Below are 27,192 nucleotides of genomic sequence, written 5' to 3'. Positions count from 1 at the left end.
GACAGACAGAAATGGGACCAAGGGCTTTCACGCAGAAAGAACCAGGAAGGCAGAGGCCTGTGATGGAAAAGCTCGGGTGCATTTGGGGTACCATGACAGCTCCCTGGTTCTGAAGAAGTCAGGTGGGTCCTGGGGAGTCCGGAAGGCCAGCACTGAAAGTCTGGATCTGATCCCAGGGCAGTAATTTCCAAGCTTTTAAAAACAGTAGAACCTTTTTTTCTAGGGGAATCTTGACACAGAGCTATAAACTAGGTCAACTTGGAACCTTGTTGATTTAAGTGAAGGTGGGCCCATGGCTGCCCTTTGACCATGTCTTCCTCATGATGTACTTCCATGGAGCCCCCTGGGACTCAGGCAGAAAATCTCTATTGGGGGCAGTGAGGCTCTGGTGTAGGGTTTAGAGCTGAACAACCTCTCCCTTCAGTTTCTCTGCAGGCTCAGAAGTTCAGCACTCCCCACACACAAAAAAAAGTTTAGCCCAGCCAGGCTCCCTGGGCAGGGACAAACCCCACTGGGAGCCAGCTCTCCAGGGGGAGCCAGGCTGATGAAGCACCCCACCCTGGGGCTCCTGTGAGCAAGCAGTGCCCCCCACCAGGAGCCTCTAGAGCTGGGTAAGGCTCCACTTGACCAGCAGGATGACCTGTGGGAATGGTGGGAAGACCCCAATTGCCAACTGCTGCTGCTTGGGAAGGTGCAGGCCCCTTTGTGGGAGGTGGGAGCTGGCATGCTGTCTGGCCCAGCTCACTCACTCACCTGGAGTCTGGTGGAGGCAGATCCTCTAGAAGTTCAGGAGTCCCACTGGTACCTCTGGGGTGAGGTAATTTAGGTTAGAGTCAGGGAGACTTCCCCAGAGTTGAGAGTGAGTAAAAAGGAAGTGTGAACAGGTGTTGGCAGGAGGAAACCTGAGCCCTGAGCCCTTTGCCTGGCAATTCCAACGCCTCAGGAGCCAGGCTTTGCCCGCCTTGCACTGGCCTAACCTGGCCCGACACACAGCCTGCGCCCCCACTTCTTTGGCCACCAGAAACATGAAATGAGGAGGAAATTGCCAAGCGTAAAGATAGGGGAGGCTGCACCTGGCAGAGAGCCTAGCACGTGCCAGAGTCTAGGGTATAGAAGAGTGTGATGGGTTGGAGGAAGTAAGACAGCCAGAGCATGATGCAGTCACTGTGATACAGTGGGGAATTTGATGCCGGTGGGTCAGTAAGGACCGGGTCACCCAGGAAGTCGGGGGCCAGCCTGAGTGCTTGAACTTGACCCTGCATCCAGTTGTGTTGGTGTAATGGTTGGAACAGATTGGAGCCAGATGACTAAGGCTCAAATCCTGCTCTTCCTCTTAGCTCTGTGACAATGAACAAGTACCTAGTCCCTCTGTGGATCAGTTTGTGCATCTGTAAAATGGGGATAATTGTGATGGCACCTGTTACAGGGTTTTGGTGAGAAATGTGACAATGTATCTGGTGGTGGGGCTGGACCACTGACCACTGAGAATCAGTAGGAAGTCATAAGGTAGATTGGAAAGAAAAGGGAGGTTAGTAGCCTGGCCTGGCTGAGGAGGATTCCCAGGGGTGGAGAGAGTGGATGGAGTTAGCAGGAATATCCTAGAGGGTCATCTTTGTGGGAGGAGGGAGAAACTGAGTTTCCCATGAGAGGCTCAGAGTTTGCCCCCAAGCAGCTGCCCTAGGAGCAGAGCTAAGGGGCTACCGGAGGTGGGTTGGGATTCTGTGGGCTTGAGGCTCTGCCAGCTTCTCAGTGGCAGAAATCCTCACCCTGCTGTAAAGCTGCCTGATGCCAACCTCACTTTACAGAGAGTATCTGTGGCCCGGAGAGGAGCAGGATTGTTCACAGTTGCCCAGAGAGTTCCAGCCCCCCAGACCTTAATCCAGGCTGAGGACTCATTTCCAAACTCAATCAAAGCCCAGCCCTGAGGTTGCTCAACCTAAGGAGTGGGTGTGGGTGGAGAGGTGGCCTGTGAAGGAGGAATTTAGCAGTTCTCTGAAGAAAGGACTTTGTCAAGCCCCTGTATGACTACAAGGGGGCCAGGGAGAGCATCTTGGAGGAACTCGCGGGTGGGACTGGAATTGTCCGAGAGACCGACTAGGAGAGCAGAGAGAGAAAGCAAAGACAAAGGTTCCAAACCCAGGGTCCAGGGCGGCCCACCACTCTTTCATTCCTTCCTCATTCATCTGGAGCCGCTCTGGACTTGGTGCTGTGTGTAGGCGGAAACGCAGGGCTGTGTGCAGACACTCACAGTGACCGCAGGGGTGATCAGGGCTGGGACCGAGATGTACAGCGGCTGGGAGCCCAGAGGGTACCCACCCAGGAGAGAGTGCACAGAAGGGATGGTTCATGAGGAAGAGGCTGAGGCCTCTGATGGGTGACAAGGAGGATAAAGGCTACAAAGGCTGTTCAGAACTGAGATGTGAGGCTGGAGCAGGCTTAGGAGCCAGACTGTGAGGGGAAGGATTTTTTTAAAAATTCAATGTATATATTTGAAATTTTGAATAGATAATATATTCACATGGTTAATAAAAATCAAAATGGGTAAAAAATCTCCTCCCTACCAATAGCCTCCCTGCCATATCCCGGGAACTGAGTTATTAGATTTTGTGAATCCTTGTATATGCAAATACCAGCAAATGCACTGACTTTACCCACAGATAGTAGCTCACAGTCCACACTTCTCTCCACTGAATATCACTTGGAAGGCTGCCTCATCAGTGCCCTGAGAGCTTCCATATTCCCTCTTTACCGCATGGTGTCTCACTGCACAGATTACCAAGCGGTATTTAGCCACATTGTAAAGGATATTTCGGTCATTTTCAGTCTTTTGCTGTTACAGATAGTGAATGAACTTGCTGCAGTGAATGAACTTGTTCGTAGGCTCATTTGTATGAGGCCTGGTGTATGTTTAGGGCAATTTCTTGGGAGTGGAATTGCTGGAACAGAGCGTACATGTGATTTTAATTTTGATGCTGTCCATAGGGGTCTACTACCTGAAAAAGATACCTCTTCCCCACAGCCTCACCGAGTCAGACCTTTGGGTATTTTTCCCAATTTGGTGGGTGACATGGTATCTCAATATTTTAATTTACATTTATCTTATAATGAGTAAGGCTGAGCATCTTTCCAATTGTCTAAGACATTTGGATTCTCTTTTCTGTGAACTGTTTGCATCCTTTGCCTATTTTTGTGTTGGGTTATTGGCCTTTTGTATTTTAAATTCCTAGGAACTTTTAAAATTTTAGGGAGGTTGGTCCTTTGTCTAGGTTGTGGATTGCAAATATTTTTTCCTGACTTGTCACTTCACTTTTGACTTTGTTTATAGTGTATTTCTGCCATGCAGAAGTTTTAATTTTTGTGTGGTCTAATTTATCAAGCTCCTATTTTATGGCTTCTGGATTGGGAGTCATGGTTAGAAAGGCCTCTGCGTGTCCAAGCTTATAAAGCCCTTTTTCTATGTTTTCCTCTGGTATTGATATTTTATGTTTCCTTGTTTTATTTTACATTTGCATCTTTGATCCACTTGGAATTCATCCTGTGTAGTGTGAGTTCTGTTTCCAACTCGATTTTTCTTGCAGATGGTTGGCATTTTCAACTCAGGCATTACTTGGTCAGAATGGGAGCATCTTTTTAGAGTGGAAGGGGAACAGGGCTGTGGCTGTTGGGGATCAGTGGCCAAGAGGTGAGGAAGGCTTGGGGCAGCATGGAATAACCTGATGGACAGGTGGAGACAGGGCAGAGGCGGATGGCGTCTCATTCCCAAATCCTCATCTGTGCTGTGTGACTTTGGACAAGTCCCATCTGTCTCTGGGCCTAGAGTATCATAGATGAAGGGGCCCTGGAGATCACCCTGATCGCAGGGTTGACTGTAAGGAAGGAGGAAGCCAGTAAGAGAGGGCTGCTTGGAGGCAGGGGCATAGAGGATGGCCATCAATCCAGCCCCCACTCAGGCCTGGCTGACCTGGAGGGGAGCTGGGTAGAATTCACTGTGTTCCTGGAGTGGGCAGGCGGGGAGGTGGAGATGGGCAGGCACCCATTTAAAAATACCCACTACAGCCCGGCACTGCAAGCAGAGGTGGGGGCAGGCCCTTTGTCAGCTCACCAGATCCAGGAATGCAGGGGGTTGCTGGGGGCAGCCACATCGTCTGTTGTCTCAGGACTGTGGGCTGAGCCAGTCATAGCCATTCTTGGAGGTCCTCTATCCCCAGACATGAAACAGGTATTCTTGTCCTCACCAGTAGAGAAACAGGAAAGTCAGGGTGGACAGACACCCCCCACCCCGACCTCAACCCAGGGTAAAGTCTTGGCTCTGCTCTGGACTTACTGTGTTACTGGGGTAGGTCCCTGTTCCCTAGAGTCTCTATCCATCAAAGGGACAACTGACCTTGCTCTGGTTACTTCCCCCACTCCTAGCCCTCACCCAGATTCCAGTTTAGATTGGAGCTGGAAAGAGAGATCTTGAGGTCCATGCCTCTTCCCCTTTACAGATGGGGAAACTGAGGCCATGGAAGGACCTGACCCCTGCCCTGCCTTTGCTCTTCTTGGCTTTCCTGGACCTATGGACCCTCCTCCCTGCCCCCAGCATGGCCTGTACCAACTCCCCACCCCCACTCCTGGGCCCCAGTGGTCAAATTCCAGGGCTCCATTGCCATAGCAACACCCAGCTCACAGGGCCCCTCCTCTTGGGGGTTCTCTGCTAGTCCAAGGAGGAGACAGAGAGGGCCTCTCACCCCTGGGAGGTGGAGGGGTTGGCGGTGGGATGGGGGGAGGTCAGACCCAGCTGGCTCTCATTTGTTTTCCAAAGGAGAAAATGGAAAAGGCACAAAGTGTTGCAGTAAAGGTTTCTCAGTTATCCCAGAGACAGTGGGAGGGACAGAGGTGGTGTCCTGGGCTGGGGACAAGAGAGACACCCAGGAAGCCCCTCCCAACCTTACTCCTGGAAAATAACCCTATAGCAAGGTCTGAGACCAGAGGATTTAGGATGGGAGATGGACGATCCTTCCCAAGGTCACCACTGTCCAATACTAAGGCCACTCAGGGACTGAGGGACCCAGTCCAGCTTGGCCTTCCCCCTGCACAGACCTGCCCGTGGTACAAGGAGCTGCCAGGGGACCCTTGTAAGGGAGCTGCTTGGTTCTGGGGCCGCAAGAAAGGGCTGCCAAGGGCTGCCTGCCCTGGAAGAGGGCTGGTCAAGATTACCTCTGAGACGACCTGCCTTCTAAGCTTCTCTGGTTATTCATCACAGCCAACATTCATTGAGAGCTCTTTGTTCTAGGTCCTATGCTAAGTAAGTCCTTTAAATTCTCTATTATATAGAGGAAGGCGCTGAGGCACAGTTGTGGGCCTTCAAGTGACCAGGGCAGCCATCAGTGCAGGCTTTTCTCCTTGCATATTCCTATGTGTAGTTTATGATGCTGAGATGGTGCGCTGCATGTCTCTGGCCTCTTTTTTAAATTTTTATTTATTTATTTTGGCTACCCTTCATTTATCTGGGTCTCCACTGATGTGCACGGACTTCCTCTGGCTGCAGCGAATGGGAGCTACTCTAGTTGCAGTACTTGGGCTTGCCATTGCCATGGCTTCCGCTGTTGCGGAGCGTAGCCTGTAGGATGTGCAGGCTTCAGTAGCTGCGGCATGCAGGCTCAGTCGTTTGAGCACGGACTTCGTTGTCTTATGGTGTGGCATCTTCCTGAGCTAGGAATCAAACCTGTGTCCTCTGCATTGGCAGACAGGTTTTTAACCACTGGACCACCAGGGAAATCCTTGCTTCTTTCATTTAATATTATACTGAACATTTCTCCATGGCATTTGAAAGAGGTCTGTAGTCAGTTCCCACCTTGTGAAGAAGGCAGTGTGAGTGTCCTCCCTGTGCTGGGGGCCTGGCCTGCTATCTGAATTTCTCCATTGGGCTGGAGGGACCCCGTCTCCTGCACTGTGGAATAGGTGTGGATATCCAGACTCCTTGGCTCCCCAGATACACAAATCCTGTCTGCTGAGACCTTGAGCCAGGCCCTGGACTTCGCTATGCCCACCATCCTTTTGTGTAAAGCAGGAAACAATAGGGCCCCCCCCCGCCAGGAGGCTGATCTGGAGGTTAAAATAAATACCTGTGAGCAGCACATTATGAACCTCTCAAGGGAGATCAAGTCCTATTTGTATGCCATTGCTCTCTTCCTGTCTTCAGCCACAGTAAGGTTAATTGATTTACCCAAACACCCGCAGCAGTTCAGTGGAAGAGGGGGCATTTGCACCCCAGCCCCACAACCTCCTGCTCACAAGAACCTGAGCAAGTTATGGGTCCTCACTGAGCCTCTATCTCCCCACTGAGTTGCTGTGAGGATCTGATGACATTAGGCCCTGCAAGCGTTTTGTAGACTAAAGTGCTGAGTTGGTGTCTCTTATTGTCACTATCACAATAGTAAGCCCAGAGCAACGCTAAGATTTTGAGGCTGCAACACCAGAAGTCCAAGGAGCTCAGAAAAGGAGTGGGGAGTTGACAGATCTGGGCTGTCAAGACAGCTTCCTAGATGTGGTGGTCCTAATTCTGATGCCTTGGGAGAGTGGCTCAGAACCTAGACTTGGCTCAGGCTGACCTTTAGCTATAAATCTTGCTGTGTACTGCAACCCCCCACCACAAACATGCTTTACACACAGACACACACCACACACACATACACACATGGTGGGCATTAGGGCTGGTCACCAGTTGCTGATACAGTGCAAAAAGGCTTAGAAGCCATGGCTGTCTCTGGTCAGTCAAGGCAGAGACCACTTTTGTCAGCATGGCCCCAGCCTGGTGACAGCCCCCTTGAGGCAGGGTTGGAGGGATCATTGAGTAGGGTATAGTCACTGTCCCTGAGCATCTCAGCTACCCTTGGCTTGTCTGGTGTGGCTGGGGTCGGGGTTGGGGGGTGGTGGCGCTTCCCTGATCTCTGGGTTGGGCCAGGGTCACCAGGACTCAGGGCTCACTCCAGAGCCAGAGTAACGGATGGAACTTGCTCCTTTCTTGGGAGTGTCTTCTGGGTCCTAGAATAGGGTAGGGGCATGAGAGGTGGGGCCCATGAGGCCTCCTAGCTGGTTGGGCCCCTTTGGATAAGCTGTGGTAGTGGAGCCCCAAGGGCCTGGTTCCCTGGGGCTCAGGAGACACTTTCCTCTCTGGGCTTCAGTGCCCATACATAAAATGGAAAGGAACAGTCCCTTCCCTGGCTCCCTCCTTCAAGGGAAGATTGGATGGGGACATTCTAAAAGTGCTGTGCACGTTCAGTACACTGATACTTGCTTCATTCATCCACTAATTCACACACACGGAGTTTACCGATCATGGGCTGGCTCTGCCCTAGCGATGGTTTGTGAGCTCAGACAGGAAGGGAGCACCTCTGCCTTCTTCAGTCAGCATCCACGTCTAGAACAGAGGCCAGATTAGTGGGTTTGTAGGAGCTGATAGGGAAGAAGGCAATGGCAACCCACTCTAGTACTCTTGCCTGGAAAATCCCATGGACGGAGGAGCCTGGTAGGCTGCAGTCCGTGGGGTCGCTAAGAGTTGGACACGACTGAGTGACTTCACTTTCACTTTTCATTTTCATGCATTGGAGAAGGAAATGGCAACCCACTCTATTGTTCTTGCCTGGAGAATCCCAGGGACGGGGGAGCCTGGTGGGCTGCCATCTACGGGGTCGCACAGAGTCGTACACGACTAAAGTGACTTAGCAGCAGCAGCAGGAGGAGCTGATAGACCCTCAAGTTTCCCTGGGCCTTCATTGGTCTGAGTAGAATTTCTGGCACTGTGGGAAGTGGGGAAGATGGGTTCTTCTGGCTGCGGAGCTTTGAGAGCCCCCAGGATGATGTCTATGGCTCAGGCAAGCCCTGCCCCACCTCCTCCCTGCCTCCTGGCTCCCCAAGGCTCTGGCCTGAGGCTGGCCTGGCCTTTCCCAGGGTGCCTGGCCCATAGCCTAGTGAGTCATCTTCCGCTCTAGAGGCAGGAGACCCCATCCCACCCCGACAGCACACACAAATGGAGGCTTCCCCCCACAACTGTGCCTGGGTTCGAGGGAAGGAGGGAGGGAACAGGATGGGCTGGAAACAGGCACTGGCTGACTTCCGTTCCCACGATCCTTCACCCCAGCCTGCCTGCATGGAATGGGTGGAGGTGAGGGAAGCGAGCTCTCCTTTGCAGAGCAGTTACTCCGCAATAGATGTTCCCCCTCGTTTAAAAAAAGATTTATTTATTTGTGGCTGCTCTGGGTCGTCTCTGTGGCACACAGTTGTGGTGAGCAGGGGCTACTCTCTAGTTGAGGTGTGCGGGCTTCTCATTGCAGTGACCTCGCTTGTTGCTGAGCACAGGCTCTAGAGCTGGGGTTAGTTGCTCAGGCTTAGTTGTCCCACGGCACGTGAGATTTCCCCAACTAGGAATGGAACCCATGTCTCCTGCATTGGGGAGCAGATTCTTTACCACTGAGCCACCAGGGAAGCTCCATCCTCATTTTTGAAGTGAAAAAAACCAATGCTGAGGGGAAGGGATATTTGCAACAGCTGGAAGATGGTGGTGCTGGGCCCAGTGTATATGGGCCCAATACTCTGTGCAGTGTTCTGTGCTGAGCAAGGTTTAAACATTTTGAATGAATAATTTTTAGAGCTGATAGGGAAGGGCTCTGGAAGCTGACCTCATCCACAAGTTCTGAGCCAGAACTGGGACCAGGGGCCAGACCACTGTTGTGAGCAGCAGTGTGCACAGGGTGGGTGGGTGCATTTCCAGGGAGCTAGGGTTGCTAGATTTAGCAATTCAATGGACATGAGTTTTAGCAAGCTCCAGGAGGTGGTGAAGGACAGGGAAGCCTGGTGTGCTGCAATCCATGGGGTCGCAAAGAGTTGGACATGACTGAGTGACTTAACAACTTTAAGACTTTGGGGTTCCCAGGTGGTGCAGTGGTAAAAAAAATCCATCTGCCAATAGAGGAGACGCAAGAGACATGGGTTTGAGCCCTGGGTTTGGAATATCCCCTGGAGTAGGAAAATGGCAAGCCACTGCAGTATTCTTGCCTGGAAAATCCCATGGACAGCAGAGCTTGGCGGGCTGCAGTCCCTGGGGTCGAGAAGTCGGACATGACTGAGCATGCACACACACTTAAGACTTCATCGGATTCCCAGTGGTATTCCTGCCTACTACCCATCCATCCTCCCAGCACACGCACACACACACACCCCACATAAGCACACGCACATGCACACGCATCACCACTCAGATATGGGACCCAGAAAATCTGGGTTTTGGTTTCTCTGCCTATAAAGTGGCAGCGACAGTCCCAACCTCTTGGGCCCTGGAGATGAGTTAATTCAGAGTGTACTAGCTCTTCAGGAGATATTTTTCACATCTGTAGGGGTCTGTCTATTCTCCTACCTCCTAACCTCCACCTCCTGCTTCCGGCCATTATCCATGGTGTTAGGAAACCCTTCCTTCCCAGGCTGGAAGATCCAGCTGTATCTTCTTCAAATTAAGGCGTGGGGGCGTGGTTGTGGGAGAGCCATGGAAGAAGAAAGGGAAAAAACCCACATGAAACAAGACTGAAGTTAAATTCAAACCACATGCACCGCAGCCCCATGCCATGCGGGCCTCTGCTGCCACCCGTGGGTGTTTGGAGGAAGTGCAGTTCCTGGAGCTCCAACTTCCTCACGCAAGCAAGAAGACTGGATCCTGGTACTGAAATCAGGGAGAAAGGTCAGACTGTCCACCCGCCATGTCCGGGCATGACCTCACTTATCGCCCTCCCTCAGGGAGCCTGGTGAGGAGTTTAGAGTCCACCTGTACTTTCCCTTCTCCCCCATTTGTTTACAGAGGAAGAAGCTGAATCCCAGAAGGAGGAGCAGCTTGACTAAAGTCAGAGCAAGTCAATCAACAGATACGCATGGTGCACCTGTTGTATGTCAGGGACACAGCTGTAAACGTAGAGAGGTCTGGTCTCTGCTTCTATGGACATTATCCAGGAGACAGAATAGAGAACACAGCCCATAACCATCTAATTCAAGGCACTCTAGGCCTGGTCCAACTCCTCATTTATGTTTTCTGTGACCCTGGTGAAGTCACACAACTCCTCTGATATGCTGATTATGCGGGGTCAGACCCTAGCTTTGCTAAATCCCCGCCAGTTTTGCCACATCCAACTTCATAACCTCAGACAAGTTGCTTCACTTCTCCTAGCCTTTGTTTCCTCACGCGTAAGACGGCAAGTTCTTTACCTCTGGGCCACCAGGGAAGCTCGTAAAATGGCAGTAATAGTGATATGTAACTCAGAATCGGTGTGAGGATTACAGGAGATGATACATAAGAAACAGTGCCTCGCTGAACATGACTTGGAAGTAAACATCCCCACCAACGGTATACGGAGAGCATGTCATTCCCTGAGATGAGGGGTCAGGAGTACAGTGGGTGGGGTGTCCCTTCTGGGCTGAAAGGTGGGCAGCGTGGTTGAGCTGCCAGAAGCTGGGCCTGAGCCACAGCATAGAGAGTAAGAGCTGCCCCCTCAATCCTTTCAGCTGTCAGAGGTGGTTTCTGGAAGGGTGGGGAGATTTTCTAGTGCTACAGAGGTTGGGGTCCCAGATGGACCGCTCTGGACCAACAGTGAAATCTGGGTCTGTGCAGAAATCATCCTCTTACTTCATCCCTCCCATCAGGACACTGAGGACCCTGGGTGCTTATCCCAGCTCTGCCACTTACTGACTCCGTAGCTATGGCTTGCTTCTTCACTTCTCAGGGCCTGCTTTCTCAGCTAGGTGGCTCTAGCTCAGAATCTTTTGGGCAGTCATAGTCAAGTAGTAGCTGGGCTGGGCTCATCTTGAAGTCATGCTCATTCACAAATCTGGCAGTTTCTGCTGGTATTTGAGTAGGACCTCATCTGGGCTGTCAGCTGGGGTAGCCTGCACATGGCCTCTGCGTGTGACCTGGGCTTCCTTACAGCATGGTGCTGGGCTGTAAGAATGAGTGATTGGACAGCGAGGTAGAAGAGCATGGAATGGGTATGGCCCAGCTTTGTTTTTGCTTTTTTTTAAGATTTTTTTTTTAATAAGAATTTTTTAAAAGTCTGTATTGAATTTGTTTCAGTATTGCTTCTGTTTTATATTTTGGTTTTTTGGCTATGAGGCATGTGGGGTCTTAGCTCCCCGACCAGGGATTGAACTGGCATTCCCTGCATTGGAAGGCAACGTCTTAATCACTGGACCACCTCACTTTGGATGTCACATAGTATCCCTTCTGCTGTACTCTGTTGGTTGGGGCAGTCACAAAGGTCCACCCAGTTTCAGGGGTAGGGAACATTAACCTCATCACTCTATAGGAGGAGTGTCAGTACCACATTGTAAGAAGACCATGTGTCGTGGAAGATACTGTGATAGCCATCTGAAAAATGCAAGCCACCACACTCCCCTGGACTGCTTATGAGGATAAAATGAGACAGTGATATAAAGTACTTCTCCCATGCCTGGCACATGGTGAATGCTCAGCTATAGCTGTTTTTGGTTTTTACTGATGTGGCCCCTTCACTTTCCACCTCTGCCAAGAACCACAGGGATCACCACCCACAGAGGTGCTGTGCAGTCGAGTGGCCACAGAAGACCACTGACAGGGACACACAGACATGTGCATGAGCCTGCACAGCTGAAACACGCATGTGTCTCATAATCCCACCTCCAAGTGCGCACTGTCTGACCTGAGTGGGGCAGTGACCCTGTGGCAGGAAGGACCTGAGGCTCCTTAGGCCCTTGATCTCTCCCCTTCCTGTTCTCAAAGCACATTCCCCAGAATTCTGGGGCCCATCCAGAGCAGCCAGTCCCGAGGGAGTCCTGTGGCTTGGAGACTGCCCTTGCAGCTGCCTGAGGCCTGGGAACTCGGTGGAGCCTTGAGAGCCTCCGAGCCTTCTCGGAGGACCCTCCCAGAAGGGAGGGTCTGTAAGGGACAGGCTGTGACGTGGGAAGGGATGATGATGGGAGGAAGAGGGAAGGGGTCTCAAACAGGAACAGATGGAGAGACCGAGGCCCCAGGAGGGGAAAGAATCTTGCTCAAGGTCATATCACCTGGTCGAACCAGGATTTGAGCCCAAACTGTCTGGCTCCATAGTTTGCACTCCTAATTGCTATGCCCAGAAATCCCTCTTTTGGAACTTTCATTGATGAGCCTGAGGACCTGAGAAGGGCAGCAGCCATCAGTGAAATGGATAGCCCGTTGGGTTGGGAACATCCAGTACTAACTCCAGGCCTGTGGACAGTGGTGGGGTCAGGAACGCAGACAGTCCATCTGGGCCATTAGCCAGGGCTCAGTTCCCAGGGAAGAGGCGCCTCCGTGATCCCAGCATTGCCTGTGGATGGACAGCATTTTGTTTTCTACCAATTCTGACCTGGGTCAGGAGAATGTGTCATTGTCTCAGTACAGATGAGGCTGCAGAAAGGCAGTTCAGGCAACTAGGGCACCAGGGAGGCAGGTGAGCCCCAGGGGAAGTGGAGGGGGCTCTTCCCAGGGGAGGTGGTGGTTTAAGAGCACGGGCCCTGAAAGCAAGCCACCAGGCTCCACTGCTTACTGTGTAGGTGACTTCCCTGAGTCTCAGATCCCCTGTTTGTAAAATGCAGGGATAACAGTATCGAAACCCTTCATGTAGGACTGCCGTGGGGATCAAAAGAGCCAGGGCTTGGAAAGCAGGGGTGGGGTGCCTGAAAAGTGTTTAAATAGCATTAGTGATGGTTAAGAGTGGTGGTTAAGATTCTAAGATTATGGAGTTCCCAGTGTTCTGATTTGAGCAGCTCTGGGGCCCAGACACTGCTGGTAAATACTTTGGTATCTGTGCTCTGTAAAAACCTGGAGACGGCTCCCAGCCTGCCAGAGCCTGATGGGATCCACCACCCGTGAAGCTGCATTGTGCTTGCCATTTTTATTTTCAAGTTCCTATCTTCCCACACAGACTGTGGTGCCCAACAGGGCACAGACTTTTTTTCTTACCTCTAAGTCTCCACCCAGCACTGTGCTTGGTACCTGGAAGGTACTGAATAAATATTTGTTAAACTGTCAACAAATGAGTAAGATAAAAACTCAGTTAACTTCTCATCCGTTGGATCATGTGTCTGTGTGTCCATTTGTGCTCATTTGTCATCGATTCATCCTTCTGTTCTTGGATTCTTGCAGGTGATTTTGGTGGGGTTCGGGGTGGGAGTGTGTCCAGAGGCAGGCTGGCGAGTTGTTAGACTTCCCTCAGAGCTGGGGAAGCAGTCACAGACTAGGTCAGGGTTGGGAGGATTGGTGTCACCCAGGGCTGGCAGGGGTGCCCAGCTGGCCTCCTGGAGTGAGGCAGTGGCCTCGTGGATCAGAGCCCTTTCCTGCTTCTGGGGAGGGTAGTGTATGGGGTGTGGTGGGGTTTAGGGTATGAAGAGGGGGACTAGATGGGCCTATACCAACTACCTGAACAATTAAACAAAAACTATTCTGAGCCAGATTCACTTGAAACAACTGCAGATACCCAAAAGGAAAAGAAATCTGTGCCTGAAATGGGAGCTCAGAGGAGCTCCAACAGAATCCAAGCTGCCCAGGGGTGTCTTCAGCCTCCACCCCAGCTGACCAACTCTGAGGAGCTCTGATACCTGTGCTGATATAGGGGAGATGCCTGATGCAGCACTCTGCACTCCTGTTCTCTCAGCTTCCCTCATCTCCCCACCCCCACTAGCCCCTGTGTTGCCACGGCAATGGGCTTGGATCTAATTAGCCGTCTTTAATGAAGCAGCCACAGCACGCAGTGCCGTCAGCACCAGGCCTCACCACGCTCTCCAGGGCAGGGGCCTCTGGTGAACTCTGCCTCCTGGGCACCCACTTGCCTCTGGATCTCTTGACCTTGGGACCTGCCTGGCTGCTCCAGGAAGCCCTCCCTGAATACTCCTCACCCCCATTTCTTGAGGCATGAGTGATTCCCTCTGTTGAGCCCTGTGTGTTGTCTGGGAGCTCCTGGGTGCCAGCCAGAAAGGATTCATCTCTGCAGGGCCTGATCCCGCTGGAGTGAGGGAGGGAATGAATGCAACTCACTAACAAGCCCCAGCTCGGCACTGCCTCGCAGCCACTTAGAGGAAATAAGGCCCAGGTCATATAGCTGGAGAGAGGGTCAAATAGGGAAGGATGTGTTCAGCGAGAAAGCCAATGTGGAGTTAAGTAGCTACAGTGATCAAGCAATGGGCCTGGGGTGAGGCCTTCGGATCACTGTTCCTTTTACTCATGTGGGATTACCTTTGGGACCTGGCTGTTTGTACTGGTGTCCATCCTCCTTGCTCAAACCATCACTCAATTAACTGGTCTGGCTGTTCCCAACCTTCCCCCCAATGTTACGAGCCCAAGAGGAGGAGGAAGAGGAGCAGGCCCTGCCCCTAGGGAAGTCCACAGTCCATGTCACTCAGAAGGTGACAAGTGGGGAGTCTCACTGGTCCCAAACCAGAGGCAGAAGAGGGCTTGGGCTCTCCCGGAGCATCCCCGCTTCTGCCTCCTTGGGTGGTGTCAGGGAGGCTGAGAGTGTGCATTTCTAACACGGCCCCAGGAGTTGCACAGGGACACAGTGCTAGAGAGGGACCAGGAAGGGCGTTCACGCAGAGCACCCACTCTCGCCTGCGTTCGCTCTTTCACCCAGCGGACTGGCTCAAGAGTTGCTTAGGGTGGGGCTCTCATGAGACCCAGGAGAGGCAGATGGGTTCATCAGTGCTTCCCTCACCATGCAGGGCAGACTTAGCGAGCACCCATCAGGTGACAGGCTCCGCCCCCTAGTGTGGCCTGTGGGAGCACCCCCAGCTCTGGGTAGTTAGTGCTCGCTGCTCTGGGACCCCTGCCAGGTGCAGGTCACCTCGGTCTTCTCTTGCTACCTTCTTGGAATTCCCTATGCCTGTTCTCATTGTTGGCTACATGGGGTTGGTCTGTTGGGGAGTTAAAATTTTAGTGTTGGATATCTGGGGACTCTGAAGATGCTACTACTGGCCAGGGGTGTGGGGTGTGGACTCACCTTAGTTGAGGGCCAAACAGGAATGGGGAGGCAGTGGGGCAGAGCAGGATAGGAGGCTGCAAGGGCCAGCAGGAAGAGTTGATCCTGTGCCATGGGGATGCCAGGAAAGTTTTATGAGCTGGGACATGCGTGGGCTCTTTGCCTCTAGGTGGTGACTGCTTGGTGTGTGGGGAAAGGGAGAAGGAAGAATTGCTGGAGTTATTGTTTCATTAGCCAGCATCTACGCACAGAGGGCTATGGCTTATGAAAGGGTTGTGTGCCCTGCCCTCAAGGAACTTACAGTCTCTTGGGAAGAGAGGAGCATCAATCTAGCTCAAATGTATAATTTTAATCTGTGATACCTGGTTAAGAAAAACTGAGGCTCTTTGAAAGCATAGAGCAGCTGCACCTGACCTAATCAGAGGTTCAGGGAACGCTTCCCTGAGGTGACATTTGCACTATGACTAGTCTTAAGGGAAAAGAAAAAGCACTTGTAGAGATTTCCCTTGTAGTCCAGTGGCTAAGACTCCATGCTCCCAAGGCAGGGGACCTGGGTTTGATCCCTAGTCAGTGAACTAAACCCCCCCATGCTGCAACTAAGAGTTTTCATGCCGCACCTAAGACCTGGTGCAGCCAAATAAATAAATTTTAGAAAAGCACTCGTAGGAGAGAAAAGAGACAAGGGCCAGGGCCCTGGGGTAGGAGAGAGCCTGGTTTGTTTCTCGCAGTTAAGATGGAAGTGGCAGGGGAAGGGGCTCTCAAGCATGGGGGAGCTGTGGGGACTGGGACTGGCTTGGTTGATGGGGTCAGGAGTTCTCCACTGTGCAGGAAACCCAGAGGGAAGCAGGTTTGGGGAGAGAATCCATTAGGAGTGCGGTGAGTGTGGGAGCCTTCAGTATACTAGGGAATTATGAGTTCCCCAGGCAGCTGCAGGGCACATCAGAGCCCCATTGGTGAGGTAGAAACTGGTACAAAACCAAGCTCACGTGTGCCCCTCATGATTAAATCAGTCTGGAATAGGTTTGGGCACCACCTGGGATTTAGGGAACAGTTTCTGAGGATCCTGCCAGGAGGCATCCTGGAGGACAGTCTGGTGGTGGGGGGGCTGTGCCTATAAATGCCTGAGCCCCCTACCCATGGTGGTAGTGGGATGGGGTGGAGAGGAATAGGACTCGAAGCCTCTTGGACTGTCTCAAGCACAGGACACAGGTCTACTGGGTGGAGCAGGTGTTAGAGTGACTCAGGGTACGCCCTTGCCTGGTAGTCTGCTCCATGGTCCAAGTGCTGTGTCCCTGGATGGAGGACAGCAGCAGTTTCCAGGGATGTGTATGTGTATGTGTGCACATCCCTAAATTTGTGTGCCTATTTGTGCCTGGTTATAGTTGCATGAACATGGAAGCACGTGTGGCTGCGTGCAGCACTGGGGCGGTTTCACGTGTGTCAGGGTTCAGGTCTGTATGGGACTTTGTTGTTGTGTGTGTCCTTGGCTCTGACCCACAGGTGTATACTAATCGAGGACCGAGGGCAGGCATCCGTGTATGTGGGCTGGTTCTATGTGGGTATTTGCATGTCCCTGCGTGTGCCTCCGTGCGTACAGGTGTGGGAAAAAAGTGTACTCGCCTTTGTCCACGGGTGTGCGCGGACTTGTGTCCACAGAGGGAGACAGGTCTGCGACCGGAGGCCGCCGTGTGGCGAAGCTGCGGGGGCGAGGCGGAGCGCCCTTGGCGTGTTGGGGGAGAGGGGCCCGAGTGGAGGGGGCGGGGTGGCCCGGGGGCGGGGGACTCCCTCCTCCCGTCCGCGCTGCCGGCGGCGCCGCGCGGGGCTCGCCGGGCGCACTCGCCCAGCGGAGGAGGCTACAGCGCCGCCGCGGGCCCGGCCGCCGCCATCAGATCGCCGCTGGAACTGATACCGCACGACCGCCGCCGCGGCCCGGCTGAGCCCCGCGGAGGGAGCTTCGGTGGGAGGGAGGGGGCCCGTCGACTCCCGGCGCCCCCGCCCCGGCGGCGGCGGCGGCGGCGGCGGCGGCGGGCCGGCCGCATGCTACAGATGGTGAAGACCCTGGCCCAGTTCACCATCGCGCTGGAAGACATGCGTGAGCTGGGCCCGGCCGCCGCCTCCGGGGAGCCCGCCGGGGGGAGCAACAGCGCTGACCCTGAGGAGCCCGGGGAGGCCCAGGTACGGGGAGGGGGAGGGGCATTGAGGGACCTGGGCCAAGGCTTAGAAGTCTGGCGCCCCGGACTGGGGGAGGCACAGGCAGAGATGCTGGGGCCCAGCAGCTGCCTGGCTGTGGGGCGGGGGACTCAGTGATCAGTGATGGTGGCAGGGAGATGGAGGGTGTGTGAGAAGTCCTGGCAGGGGTGGTGTGGCTAGCAAGATGCTGAGGTTTGGTGCCACCAGAATGCAAACTGGGGATGGCAGAAGAGCTGGCAAGCTCAGCTGGGTAGCAGGCCTGCACCCTGAAACCCAGCAGTGCTTGGCAGTCCTGTGCTGAGCGCCGATACAGGGCAGCCTGGAGGCTGAGGCTGTCACCAGGGTACCCTGGGTCCACAGGCTCAGGGAGAGGAGGTTTTGCCAGCCTCTGTCTCAGGATGAGCGCATGTGCTGGGGGGTAAGGGGCGGTCAGGTTTGCTCCCCTCCTTGCCATCCCCTCCCTGGAGTCACTGGGCCTGGGAGGTGTCGTGCTGGGGTGGCAGTGGTGGTGTCCCCATTCCTGGCTCCGTGTGTGCTCCCCTGCCGGGGAGGGGGCGGCTTCCACCCGCTGTCTCTGTGCTTTGTCTCTCTGGGCCTGGACTCGATTGTTCCGCTCTCCTGGGCTCCAGTGGGGGCTGTGGTTTTGTCCTTCCTCCTCCCTATGCCCTATTGTGTGTCTCTCTAAGGACCTGGATGCATTTTTCCTCTTTGCGGGGTGTCTGGCCTTACGGCTTCTCTCTGTACACGTCTCTGTCTTCATGCCGCATATGTAGGCGTCTCGGGCTTTGGGTCATGATGTTCCAGTTATACTGGTAGGAGGGCCCCCCCTCGTTCTCCCCCACCCCCACCCCGTCCTCCTGCTGTACCCCTTAGGCCCCACATCCCCTCCCCCTTCAGAGCTCCGTGTAGTGAAGGTCTGGGGTTGGGGCTGCTGAGGGGTGAGAGGCTCTGGGGGAGGCTGGGCCTACTGGGCTGTCTCTCCCAGAACAGGTGCGCCTGCTGATCTGGTTGACAGCTGCACTGCCTGTCCCCTGCTTCCCCTGGCCCCCACTGACACTCACACCCGTGTCTGAGCACGTGCGGAAGGGGCGCCCAGTGCAGTCACAGGGAGCTGGCCTTGTTTTCCGTACCTCTACCTGACAGCTGAGTGACGGCCCGCTGTGCTTTTGAGCAGGGAGGAGGCTGGAAAGGCGGCTGTTGCAGCGTCAGCCTCCCTGCATGAGTTACTAACCCCAGCTCTGGGCCATCAGGCCCAGCACCCGCCCTGCCTCCCTCAGCGGGCCTCCCTGCCCATGACCCTCACTGCTGGGCCTGGCAGGCCTGGGCTGGGGAAGTGCTGGGTGGGGGGTGCTGTGCCACCCAGGGCTGGGTCTGGCCTGATCCAACAGTCGGAGCTGCCTGTCCAGCAGGGGGACAGATGTAGATAAACAGCCTTGCCAAGACACAGTGAGGATGGTCCTTAAAGACCCGGTGTGTGCAGAGAGCTGCCCTGCTCCTCAGGGCCTCGCTTTCCCAGCACTGGGAGGGAGGTATTATTTGTTCCATTTCATAAAGGAAAATGTAGAAGTCCAGGCGGTTAGGTGACCACCCGTGGTCACACAGCTGGGAGGGGCCAGGCTGGGGGCCCTGTGGCTCATGGCTGGCTGGACAGTCTGAGTGAGAACTCTGAGTTCTTGGCCCCTAAGTCTCAGCATGAGGTGGCTGAGGAGACTCGCTTACCCACTCTGCCAGTCACTGGCTGTGTGGCCTCTGACAGGTCAGGCCACTTCTCTGACTTGACTTCCTCACCGGTGTATTGGCGATGACAAGTGCTGTCACAGAGCTGTGAGTGTGAGGCTGAAGCGAGGCCACGTCTGTGACACGCTGAGGTGTTTCCCTGCAGGAGGTTGGGTATCTGGGCCTTTCCTTGGGAGGCCCTTCTGGCCCTTGTTGCCCTCCCTCCCAAGCTCTCATCCTCGAGGGGCCTAGCTGGTGCTGCCTCCTACTGGAAACTGCCCTGGTTTTTTAAGGCCTCAGAAGCACTGAGCATAGGTGGTCTGGCTGTAGCTGGGGGCTCTGAGACAAAATCCAGTGCCTTCTTACCCATCAGAGCACAGCGCTGAGGAGGGGGCAAGCCAGCCTCTTCCCCTCCCCCTAGGGGGTGCCATTCACACTCCCACCCGTGAGTTCCTAGCATAGAAGCCTACTTTTTAAAGTATGCCTTGTTGTAGTACAGGCCTGGGGACAGGCCTGACCTCTAAGTCCCTGAGTCGGGGGGGGGGGACCTGCGGTGTCTATTAGTAGAGGGGTGAGCAGTGGCTGAATCAGGCCAACTGGGCAAGCCCAGTGCCTAGGCCACTCAGCAGACACAGACTGTGGCACAGTAGTGATCAGCCCTGCTCCACCGGCTGAGTCCCAACCCTGAGAGGCTCCTGGGGTGGGCACTAGAGGGAGGCCACAGACACAGACACCCACCATGGTATTGTCACACATGAAGAGCATCCACGCTGACTGGCAGGCCTTCATGGCTGGAGCCCAAGCTCCTGCTGAGGCCAAGCTGAGGACTGACTGGGAAGGAGAGGGGAGAATAAGCCCTAGAGATCTGGGGCCCAGCGGAGTTGGGACTTGGCTTAGGACCACTCCAGGAGCTTGGGGGAGAGAGCTGTGCCATCTGGGAAGGCTTCCTGGAGGAGGAGTGGGCCAGAGGCAAAGGAACTGGTGGCCAGGGGCAGGTAAGCTGAGTCCCAGGATGGAACACACAGAGGGCATCCCTAAACTGCCCTGTGGGATGTGCACCTTCCCCTGAGGGTATGAGTGCGAGTCTCCGTAATGCAGATCATCAGAGCCTCGGAATGGAGATATCGGTGCCTGGATCTCCTTAAAATGGGAAGAATAATCACACATACCTCACAGGATGGTCAGAAGGAGAAAATAGTGCACGACATTTAGAACAGTGCCTGGCATGGAGTGAGGCTCAGGTAACCTCTTTCACCGAGTGAACCGGGACCCAGCCTTGTCTGAGAGGGGCTGATCCCTGCCCCTCCCTTGCTGCGTGACATTTAGCACTGCCCTTACCTCTCTGGGCCACCTTTTCTTTATTGTAGCAAGAAGTGACAGTTTTGACTTTCTGGGATGATGTGAAGCCCAGGGCAGGGTCTGACCCCACAGGACTTAGCCCAGAGGTGGGGTTTTCGGAGTTGGCAGCTAGAGTAGGGATGACCTGGAGGCATTGCCCTTCGCAAATGTGAGAAGCTATTGACTTTCTTGAGTCCTTCTCAAGAGTCCAACAGGGGAGCCAAGAAGTAAACAGGAGATCTCCAGAGCTGCCAGTAGCCCTGGAGGGGGGAGCGGAGGGATGAGAGTTGAGGAGCGCAGTCTGGGGAGGCAGGCTGGTAGTTGCAGGGAGAGGTACTGTCTGCAGGCGGACACGTGAGCACAGACCTGGAGAGTGGAGGTCCACGGTGCTTTGGGGAGGACAGACCTTGAAGACCTAGGAGAGGGCGGGGTGGGCTCTCTGGGCCCCTGTGGCTGCAGGCGGCGCGTGTGAAAGGGACAAGGCACTGCTCACCCTCTGCCTTCTGTCCCCCCAGGATATGCGGAAGCACGTGACGATGACCCTGCTGGACACAGAGCAGTCATACGTGGAGTCCCTGCGCACCCTGGTGCAGGTGAGGCCTGGGGAGGCCTGGGTCCCCGAGCGCAGCCGTTCTGAGTCTGGGTGGCTGCTGGACGTGAGGGAGCCCCGGGGCCCGAGGTTAGAGAGGAATGACCGTGGGGCACACCACCCGTCGTAGAGGACGCTCCCTCCAGGGCCGGAGTGGATGCAGAGGAGCCGTGAGGAGGCCAAACTGGGGCGCCGGCGGCAGACGCGCCCTCCTCCTGCTGACCTCCCACCTTGCCTGGCAATGCTGGGTCTGAGCTTAGGTCTGTGAACCCCCTCTGCTCCCACCCCACCCCGACCCTGCCTTCACTTCATTCATTGACTGGAAAAATGTTGGTTGAATGGAATTAAATGTTAGCATGAGCTATGTGCCAGGCCCTGTTCCAGGTGCAGGAAACACCGGGCCAAATAAGAGACAAGCCTCTGCTGTAGGAATTGACAGTCCTGCTAGGGACATAGTTGAGTATATGGGCTCTTAAGGCATCAGGTTGGGGTGGGGGGCACCTGGGAGGTAAGGGGTCAAGGAATTTTCCCCGGAGGACGTGCTGGCTCGCTTCTGCCCTGTCTTCTCAGTAGCAGGAACAGCTCATGCAAGGTCGAGTAAGGAAAGACCTGGCCCTTTCAGGAGTCCACGTGGCCAGCACAGAGCACAGGGGTCAGTCCTGTGGTGATGCTGAGGGAGCCAGCAGAGCTCACGTGGTGGGGACCCTCAGCAGCAGGAGGAGAATTTGGACTCTGCCAAGGGTCCTAAGAACTATTGAAAGGCTTTGAGCAGGGGCAGTGTGTAGTCTGACTCACGCTTTATAAAGTCTATCTGACTCCTGGGAGGAGGGTAGCAGAAGAGGAGGCCAGGGCCACTGAGGCCAGGCAAGGGAGAAGAGGCCACCACCTGGGAGGAGACTGCAGAGAGGGGAGTTGGGGACAGATATTTAGGAAGTGGACCAATCGGGCCAGGCATGGTACCTGGTTGGCCGTGGGGCAAGATGGGGAAGCCCAGGGTGGTGCCTGGGCTCTGGCCTAGGTGACTAAGGCACTAAAGGAGCCCTCTGTGAAAAAGAGGGGGTGAGATGGCAAGTTGAGGTTCAGATGTGGGGGTCTGGAATGCCCAGGGTCTGGAGCCCAGGATAGAGAGTGTGGGTCTGAGCTAAAGTGGGACCTGGTGGTTATAACTGGGGACAGGTTTTCTCAAACCACCTAGGCAGAGCAAGAGTGAAGGGTGGAAGGGAGAGCCTGGGGAAACATCCCAAGGATTCACTCATTCACTGTACAAATCCGCCATGAAGCAGGCAGCGCTCTCTGGAGGGTTCAGCAGTGAATGTGAGTGATGAGGTCCTGTCTCCTAGAGCTCACAGTCTGTGGCAGAGACTGACAATAGCCAGACAGGCTATGCGTGAGGACGCAGGGTGATGTAGAAGTGCACGGAGAGTATTCTTAAAACAGAATATTGTTCAGCCAAAAAGGAAATTCTGACACATGCTGCAACAAGTTCTTGGACATTATGCTAGTGAACTCAGCAGGTCACAAAAGGACAAATACTGAACGATTCCACTTATATGGGGTGCCTGGAATGGCCAACCAAATTCATAAAGACAGAAAGTAGAATGGGGCGGCCAGTGGCTGGGGAGGGGGACGTGGGAAGTTGGTATTTAGTGGGTGCAGAGTTTCAGTCAGGGAAGTTGAAAAAAAGTTCCAGAGATGAATGGTGGTGATGGTCCATAACATGAATGTACTTTAATGTGGGTGTACTGAACCAGTCACTTAAAAATGATTAAAATGGCAAATTTTATGCTATATATATATCACACCACAAAAATACATCGTTTATATGTGTGTGTGTGTATTTTTTAAGATGCATAGAGCAGTGAGAACACAGAATGGGGGTCTGCCCTAGTGTTGGGGGCAGGGTATGGGGTGTTTAGCTGAGACCTGATGGGTCGGTAGGATTTAAGCAAGGGGAGAGCTTGGAGGGACTTGTTTTAGGTTGAGGACACAGCAGGGACAGGGCTGGATGGCTGGAGGAAACCTAGAACAACGAGGAACAGGGAGGTGGCCAGTGTGGCTGCTGGGCAAGGAGCTGACCTTTACTGTGAGCCCAAGGAAGTCACAGGAGGGCCACAACCAGAATTCCATCTTTACGAGGTGTCCCTGGCTGCCAGGCACAAATAGATGTGCAGAGGTCTTGGGGGTCCTTGGTTGTCCCCTAAGTGGGAGTCAAAGGCGTGGGAATCAGTCCAGGGGTTTAGTCACTTGCTCCCTTCTGGGTGATGCCTTGTCTAATAGTCTCACTCCTCTGAGCCTCCGCGTTTTTGTCCTGCAAATATAACTAAATCATGCCCTCCTCTCATTGGGAAGATTAAAAGGTGATGGGGTGGGCGTGCCCCTCTGCCTCTGCACACATGGAGGCTTGCAGGGCCTGCGAGTGGAAGAGCTAAGGGGGGACGGTGCTGAGGACACCGGCTGAGAGTGTCGAGAGGGGAAGGGTGTGAGCAGGAAGGACAGTGTCAGCTGAGACCAGCTCACTTGATGCAGCCCTGCTGTGTCGAGGACTGAGGTCCCGCCCAGGGGTCCAGAGCACAGTTTCGGAGCCAGGTCACTGGCACTACCTCCTGACCAGCCATATGATCTGGAGCAAGTCATATATCCAGTCTCTACCTCTGTTTCCTCGTCTGTTGGGTGGGAATAATAAGACCTGTGTCAGGTGCAGATTACGAGATGCATGTATAATTTAACATACTGCCTGGCAATTTTGCCTGCATGCATGCATGCACATTTGTGTGTGTATCTATAAAAGCACCTTTAACCCTTGTATTAACCTTGTGAGGCAGATATTATAATAATGCTTATGAAGGCTCAAAGAGGGAGAAACCTGCCCAGAGTCATCTATCTATTAAATGATATCCTAGTCTATTTGGGCTGCTATAGAAAAAGTTCCATTGATAGAGTGACCTAAACAAATAGAAATTTATTTTGCATAGTTTTGGAGGTGGGGAAATGCAAGATCAAAGTGCTGGCAGATTAAGTGCAGATGAGGACCGGCTTCCTGGTCTGTAGACAGCTGTCTTTCACTGTGTCTTCTGTGGTGGAAGGGCTGAGGGAGCTCTCTTTCAAAGGGCACAAATCCCATTTGTGAGAGCTCCACCCTCATGACCTGCTCACCTGCCAAAGGCGCCACCCCGAAATACCACCACATCGGGGCTTATGTTTCAACATATGACTTCTGGAGGGACGCATTCAGACCATAGCAAGCAGTAATACTAAGAGCTAACACTTATTGGGTGCTTTGTATAAGTTAATTCATATAAGCCTCACTGTAGACCCCTATTTTACAGATGATGAAACTCCTCACAGAGAGGTAAAGCCACTCGTTCAGGTTCACAGTGGGAACGAGTGCCATAGCCCGGGTTGAATCCCTGTCAGTCTCACTCTAGTGGGGAGACTGGACTCTACAGCCCTGGTGACCCCTCACAGTGACTGCTGCCACTCAAGTTGATTTGTATTATTCCTGAGGGCCAGGAGTTCATAATGAAGGAAGAAGTTAAATGCCAAGGTTAACAGCCAGAAAGAGGTGGGATTTGAACCAACCTCCTAAGGGTGCACCCTTTCCTCAGTGTCTCCATCACCCTTTTGAGTCTTTCTTCAACTTGCAAATTCCCAGCTAACAACACTGCTTTCCCTGACCGACCGCTCTTATTTCCCACTACACTTACTACCTTCTAATGCACTGTAATAATTTTGTCGCTTAGGGTACTGTTATCTCCCTCCTGCCACTAAATTGTCAGATGCACAAGCACAGGGACATTTGTGTGCCCACAGGTGCGGCTCGTGCTTAGAAAGCAGGACACGCAGTAGTTGCTCAGCAAGTGTGTGGCGGGTGAGTGCAGGTGTTGGCTCCTAGCAAGTTCTGCAGTTCCCTGTCGCTGTTTATTCTTTCCTCCAACTGGTGTGCAGGCTTCTGTGTGAGGCGCTAGGACCCAGAAGTGAGCGGTTCAACTCCCACTCCTTGGGCAACAGACCCTGGCAGAGATCCTGCAGGGGCTCAGACTAGCCTGGGAGCTGTGAGAGAAAGGTGACGTGTGTCCTGTCAGCCCCGCCCCCTCCGCCTTTCCGGAATCTCAGACCAGGCGAGAGGATTCTGTTGAGCTTTACTTTCTCAAACTTGTTTTAAAACAAGCTATTTTTTTTTAACGTTTGATGTAAATTTTATTGCAGCATTCCATATACTTTTTCAAACAGCCTAGTTTCTTTGGCTTGTAGTTACAGTTTAGGCCAGTAGAGGGCTACATCTACACGAGCCACTCGCCACTGAGCAGGGCTATTCTAGCTCAGGAAATACCTCTGAATGTGGATTTGAAGTGAAAAATGGGAGTTTTAGTCACTACTTGACCAGAAGATCTAAAAACAGTGTTTCAGATATTGTCCAATAAGCCTTCAATAACTTTCCATATACCCCTCCGTACTTCTCTCTGCTTTATTTAACCCACAGCAATTATTGTCTTTTAATTTACCACAGGATTTCTGCATGTAATTGATTCTAAGACACATTCTTCACATTTTACCATCTCTGAAATCCAGGTTCATCCCATAGTTGATGGCCTGTAATAACTTAATTGACAGCATTTTTTTTTGAGGTAAAAAAGAGTGATGACGCATCTTAGATTCGATGACATGGTTGTTATTTATTTATATATTTAATTTCTGTATTTCATCTGACTAGATTGTAAGCTCGATCTGGGCAGGGATTTTGGCCTTTCTTGTTCACTGCTGTCTTCTAGTTTTTAGAATAGTATCTGGCACATAGTAAATGCTCAATAAAATATTTGCTGAATTAGTGTGTGGAGTCTCCCAGGAGCCCAGTCTTCTTGCTTTCCTCACTCTAAGCTCTGTTCACTCACTCATCCAACAAATCTTTCTCACCCCTCACCCCCAACTTGTGCCAGACCCTGGTTGCTGAGTGAGGGTCATGGGGCTAGACCTCTCCAGCTCCCTCCTGGAGCTCCCAGTTCAATGGGGGAGATCCTGGAGGCAGGGCCACTGAGCAGCAGGCCCAGGTGATTTTGTGTATACCTGGGCCGGTGGGTTGGGGTGCCATCTCTCTGAGGGAAATGGCACCAACCCTGTGGCCCCTCCAGGGCTATATGCAGCCACTGAAGCAGCCGGAGAACTCCTTGCTCTGTGACCCGTCACTGGTGGATGAGATTTTCGACCAGATTCCAGAGCTCTTGGAGCACCACGAGCAGTTCCTGGAGCAGGTGCGGCACTGCGTGCAGAACTGGCACGCACAGCAGAAGGTGGGAGGCCTGCTTGTCCAGTCGGTGAGTGGCCCTGCGGTCCCTGCTGCACCCCCGCCCCACAGCCCCGCCGCTCCCAGGAGAGACCGACGCGGCCTGGGACCCCACCCCAGCTCCCAGATGGACTCTGATCCCTGATCCAACCCCTAGAGCTTGACGAGACACTAGCGCTGACCCCAGATCCTGGATTGACCTTGACATGACCCAACCCCAGAGCTTGGCTGGGCTCTGGCATTGGCCCCAACCCCAGCTAGACACCCTGACCTTGGACTCAGCCCCAGTTGCTGACGGTTTCCCTGGTAGCTCCGTTGGTAAAAAAAATCCGCCTGCAATGCAGAAGACCCAGGTTCAATCCCTGGGTGGGGAAGATCCCCTGGAGAAGGAAATAGCAACCCACTCTAGTATACTTGCTTGGAAAATCCCATGGACAGAGAAGCCTGGCAGGCTACAGTCCATGGGGTCGCAAAGAGTCGGACATGACTAAACCCCCAAACCACTTGCTGACACTGACCTAACCCTAGTCCTGACCCTGAGTTGCCACTGACTATGACCCAGACCTCAAATGGATGCTGGTACTGACCTCAACCCCTACTTTAACCTGAATGTAAACAGTTGTTCTGGTCCTGACCCTGGACTTGGGCTTGATGCTGACACCGGCCTAGTCTCGACTAGCTTTTTTCTCCATCAGGCGTTTTAATAATAATGGCTATTTGGCATTTATTATGTGCTAGGTATTCCAAATACAGTATATATATCAATGACACTAAGGAGGTAGCTATGATTGATTATTCCCAAGTTTAAAGCTGATGATTCTGGGAATTCCCTGGCGGTCCAGTGGTTAAGACTCCATGCTTTTACAGCTGAGGGCCTGAGTTCAAGCCCTCATCCAAGAAGTAAGATCCTGCAAGCTGTGTGGGGCGAGGCCAAAAAAAAAAAAAAACCCACAAGCAAAAAATAAAGTTGATGGCTCTGCCACATAGAGAAAATAACCTGATCAAAGTGACAGTTAGTAAGTGACTTCCCTGGTGGTCCAGTGTCTAAGACTCCATGCTTCCAATATAGGGGGCCTGGGTTCAATCCCTGGTCAGGG

General features: G+C 53.3%; 1 protein-coding gene across 1 annotated transcript in view; it reads left to right on the top strand.

Annotated features, from left to right (window-relative positions):
• Window positions 1-27,192, top strand: part of ARHGEF17 (Rho guanine nucleotide exchange factor 17) — a 57,485-nt gene that overhangs the window by 17,313 nt on the left and 12,980 nt on the right. Inside the window, exons 2-3 of the mRNA XM_018059376.1 lie at window positions 20,744-20,821; window positions 25,944-26,126. Of these exons, the coding sequence (XP_017914865.1) occupies window positions 20,744-20,821; window positions 25,944-26,126 (261 nt within the window). The remainder of the gene's footprint in view (window positions 1-20,743; window positions 20,822-25,943; window positions 26,127-27,192) is intronic.

Source organism: Capra hircus, chromosome 15 (assembly GCF_001704415.2).
Source record: "Capra hircus breed San Clemente chromosome 15, ASM170441v1, whole genome shotgun sequence".
Classification (NCBI taxonomy): domain Eukaryota; kingdom Metazoa; phylum Chordata; class Mammalia; order Artiodactyla; family Bovidae; genus Capra; species Capra hircus.
Note: the sequence above shows the minus strand (reverse complement) of the source record. Positions and strands in the feature narration are given on the sequence as shown.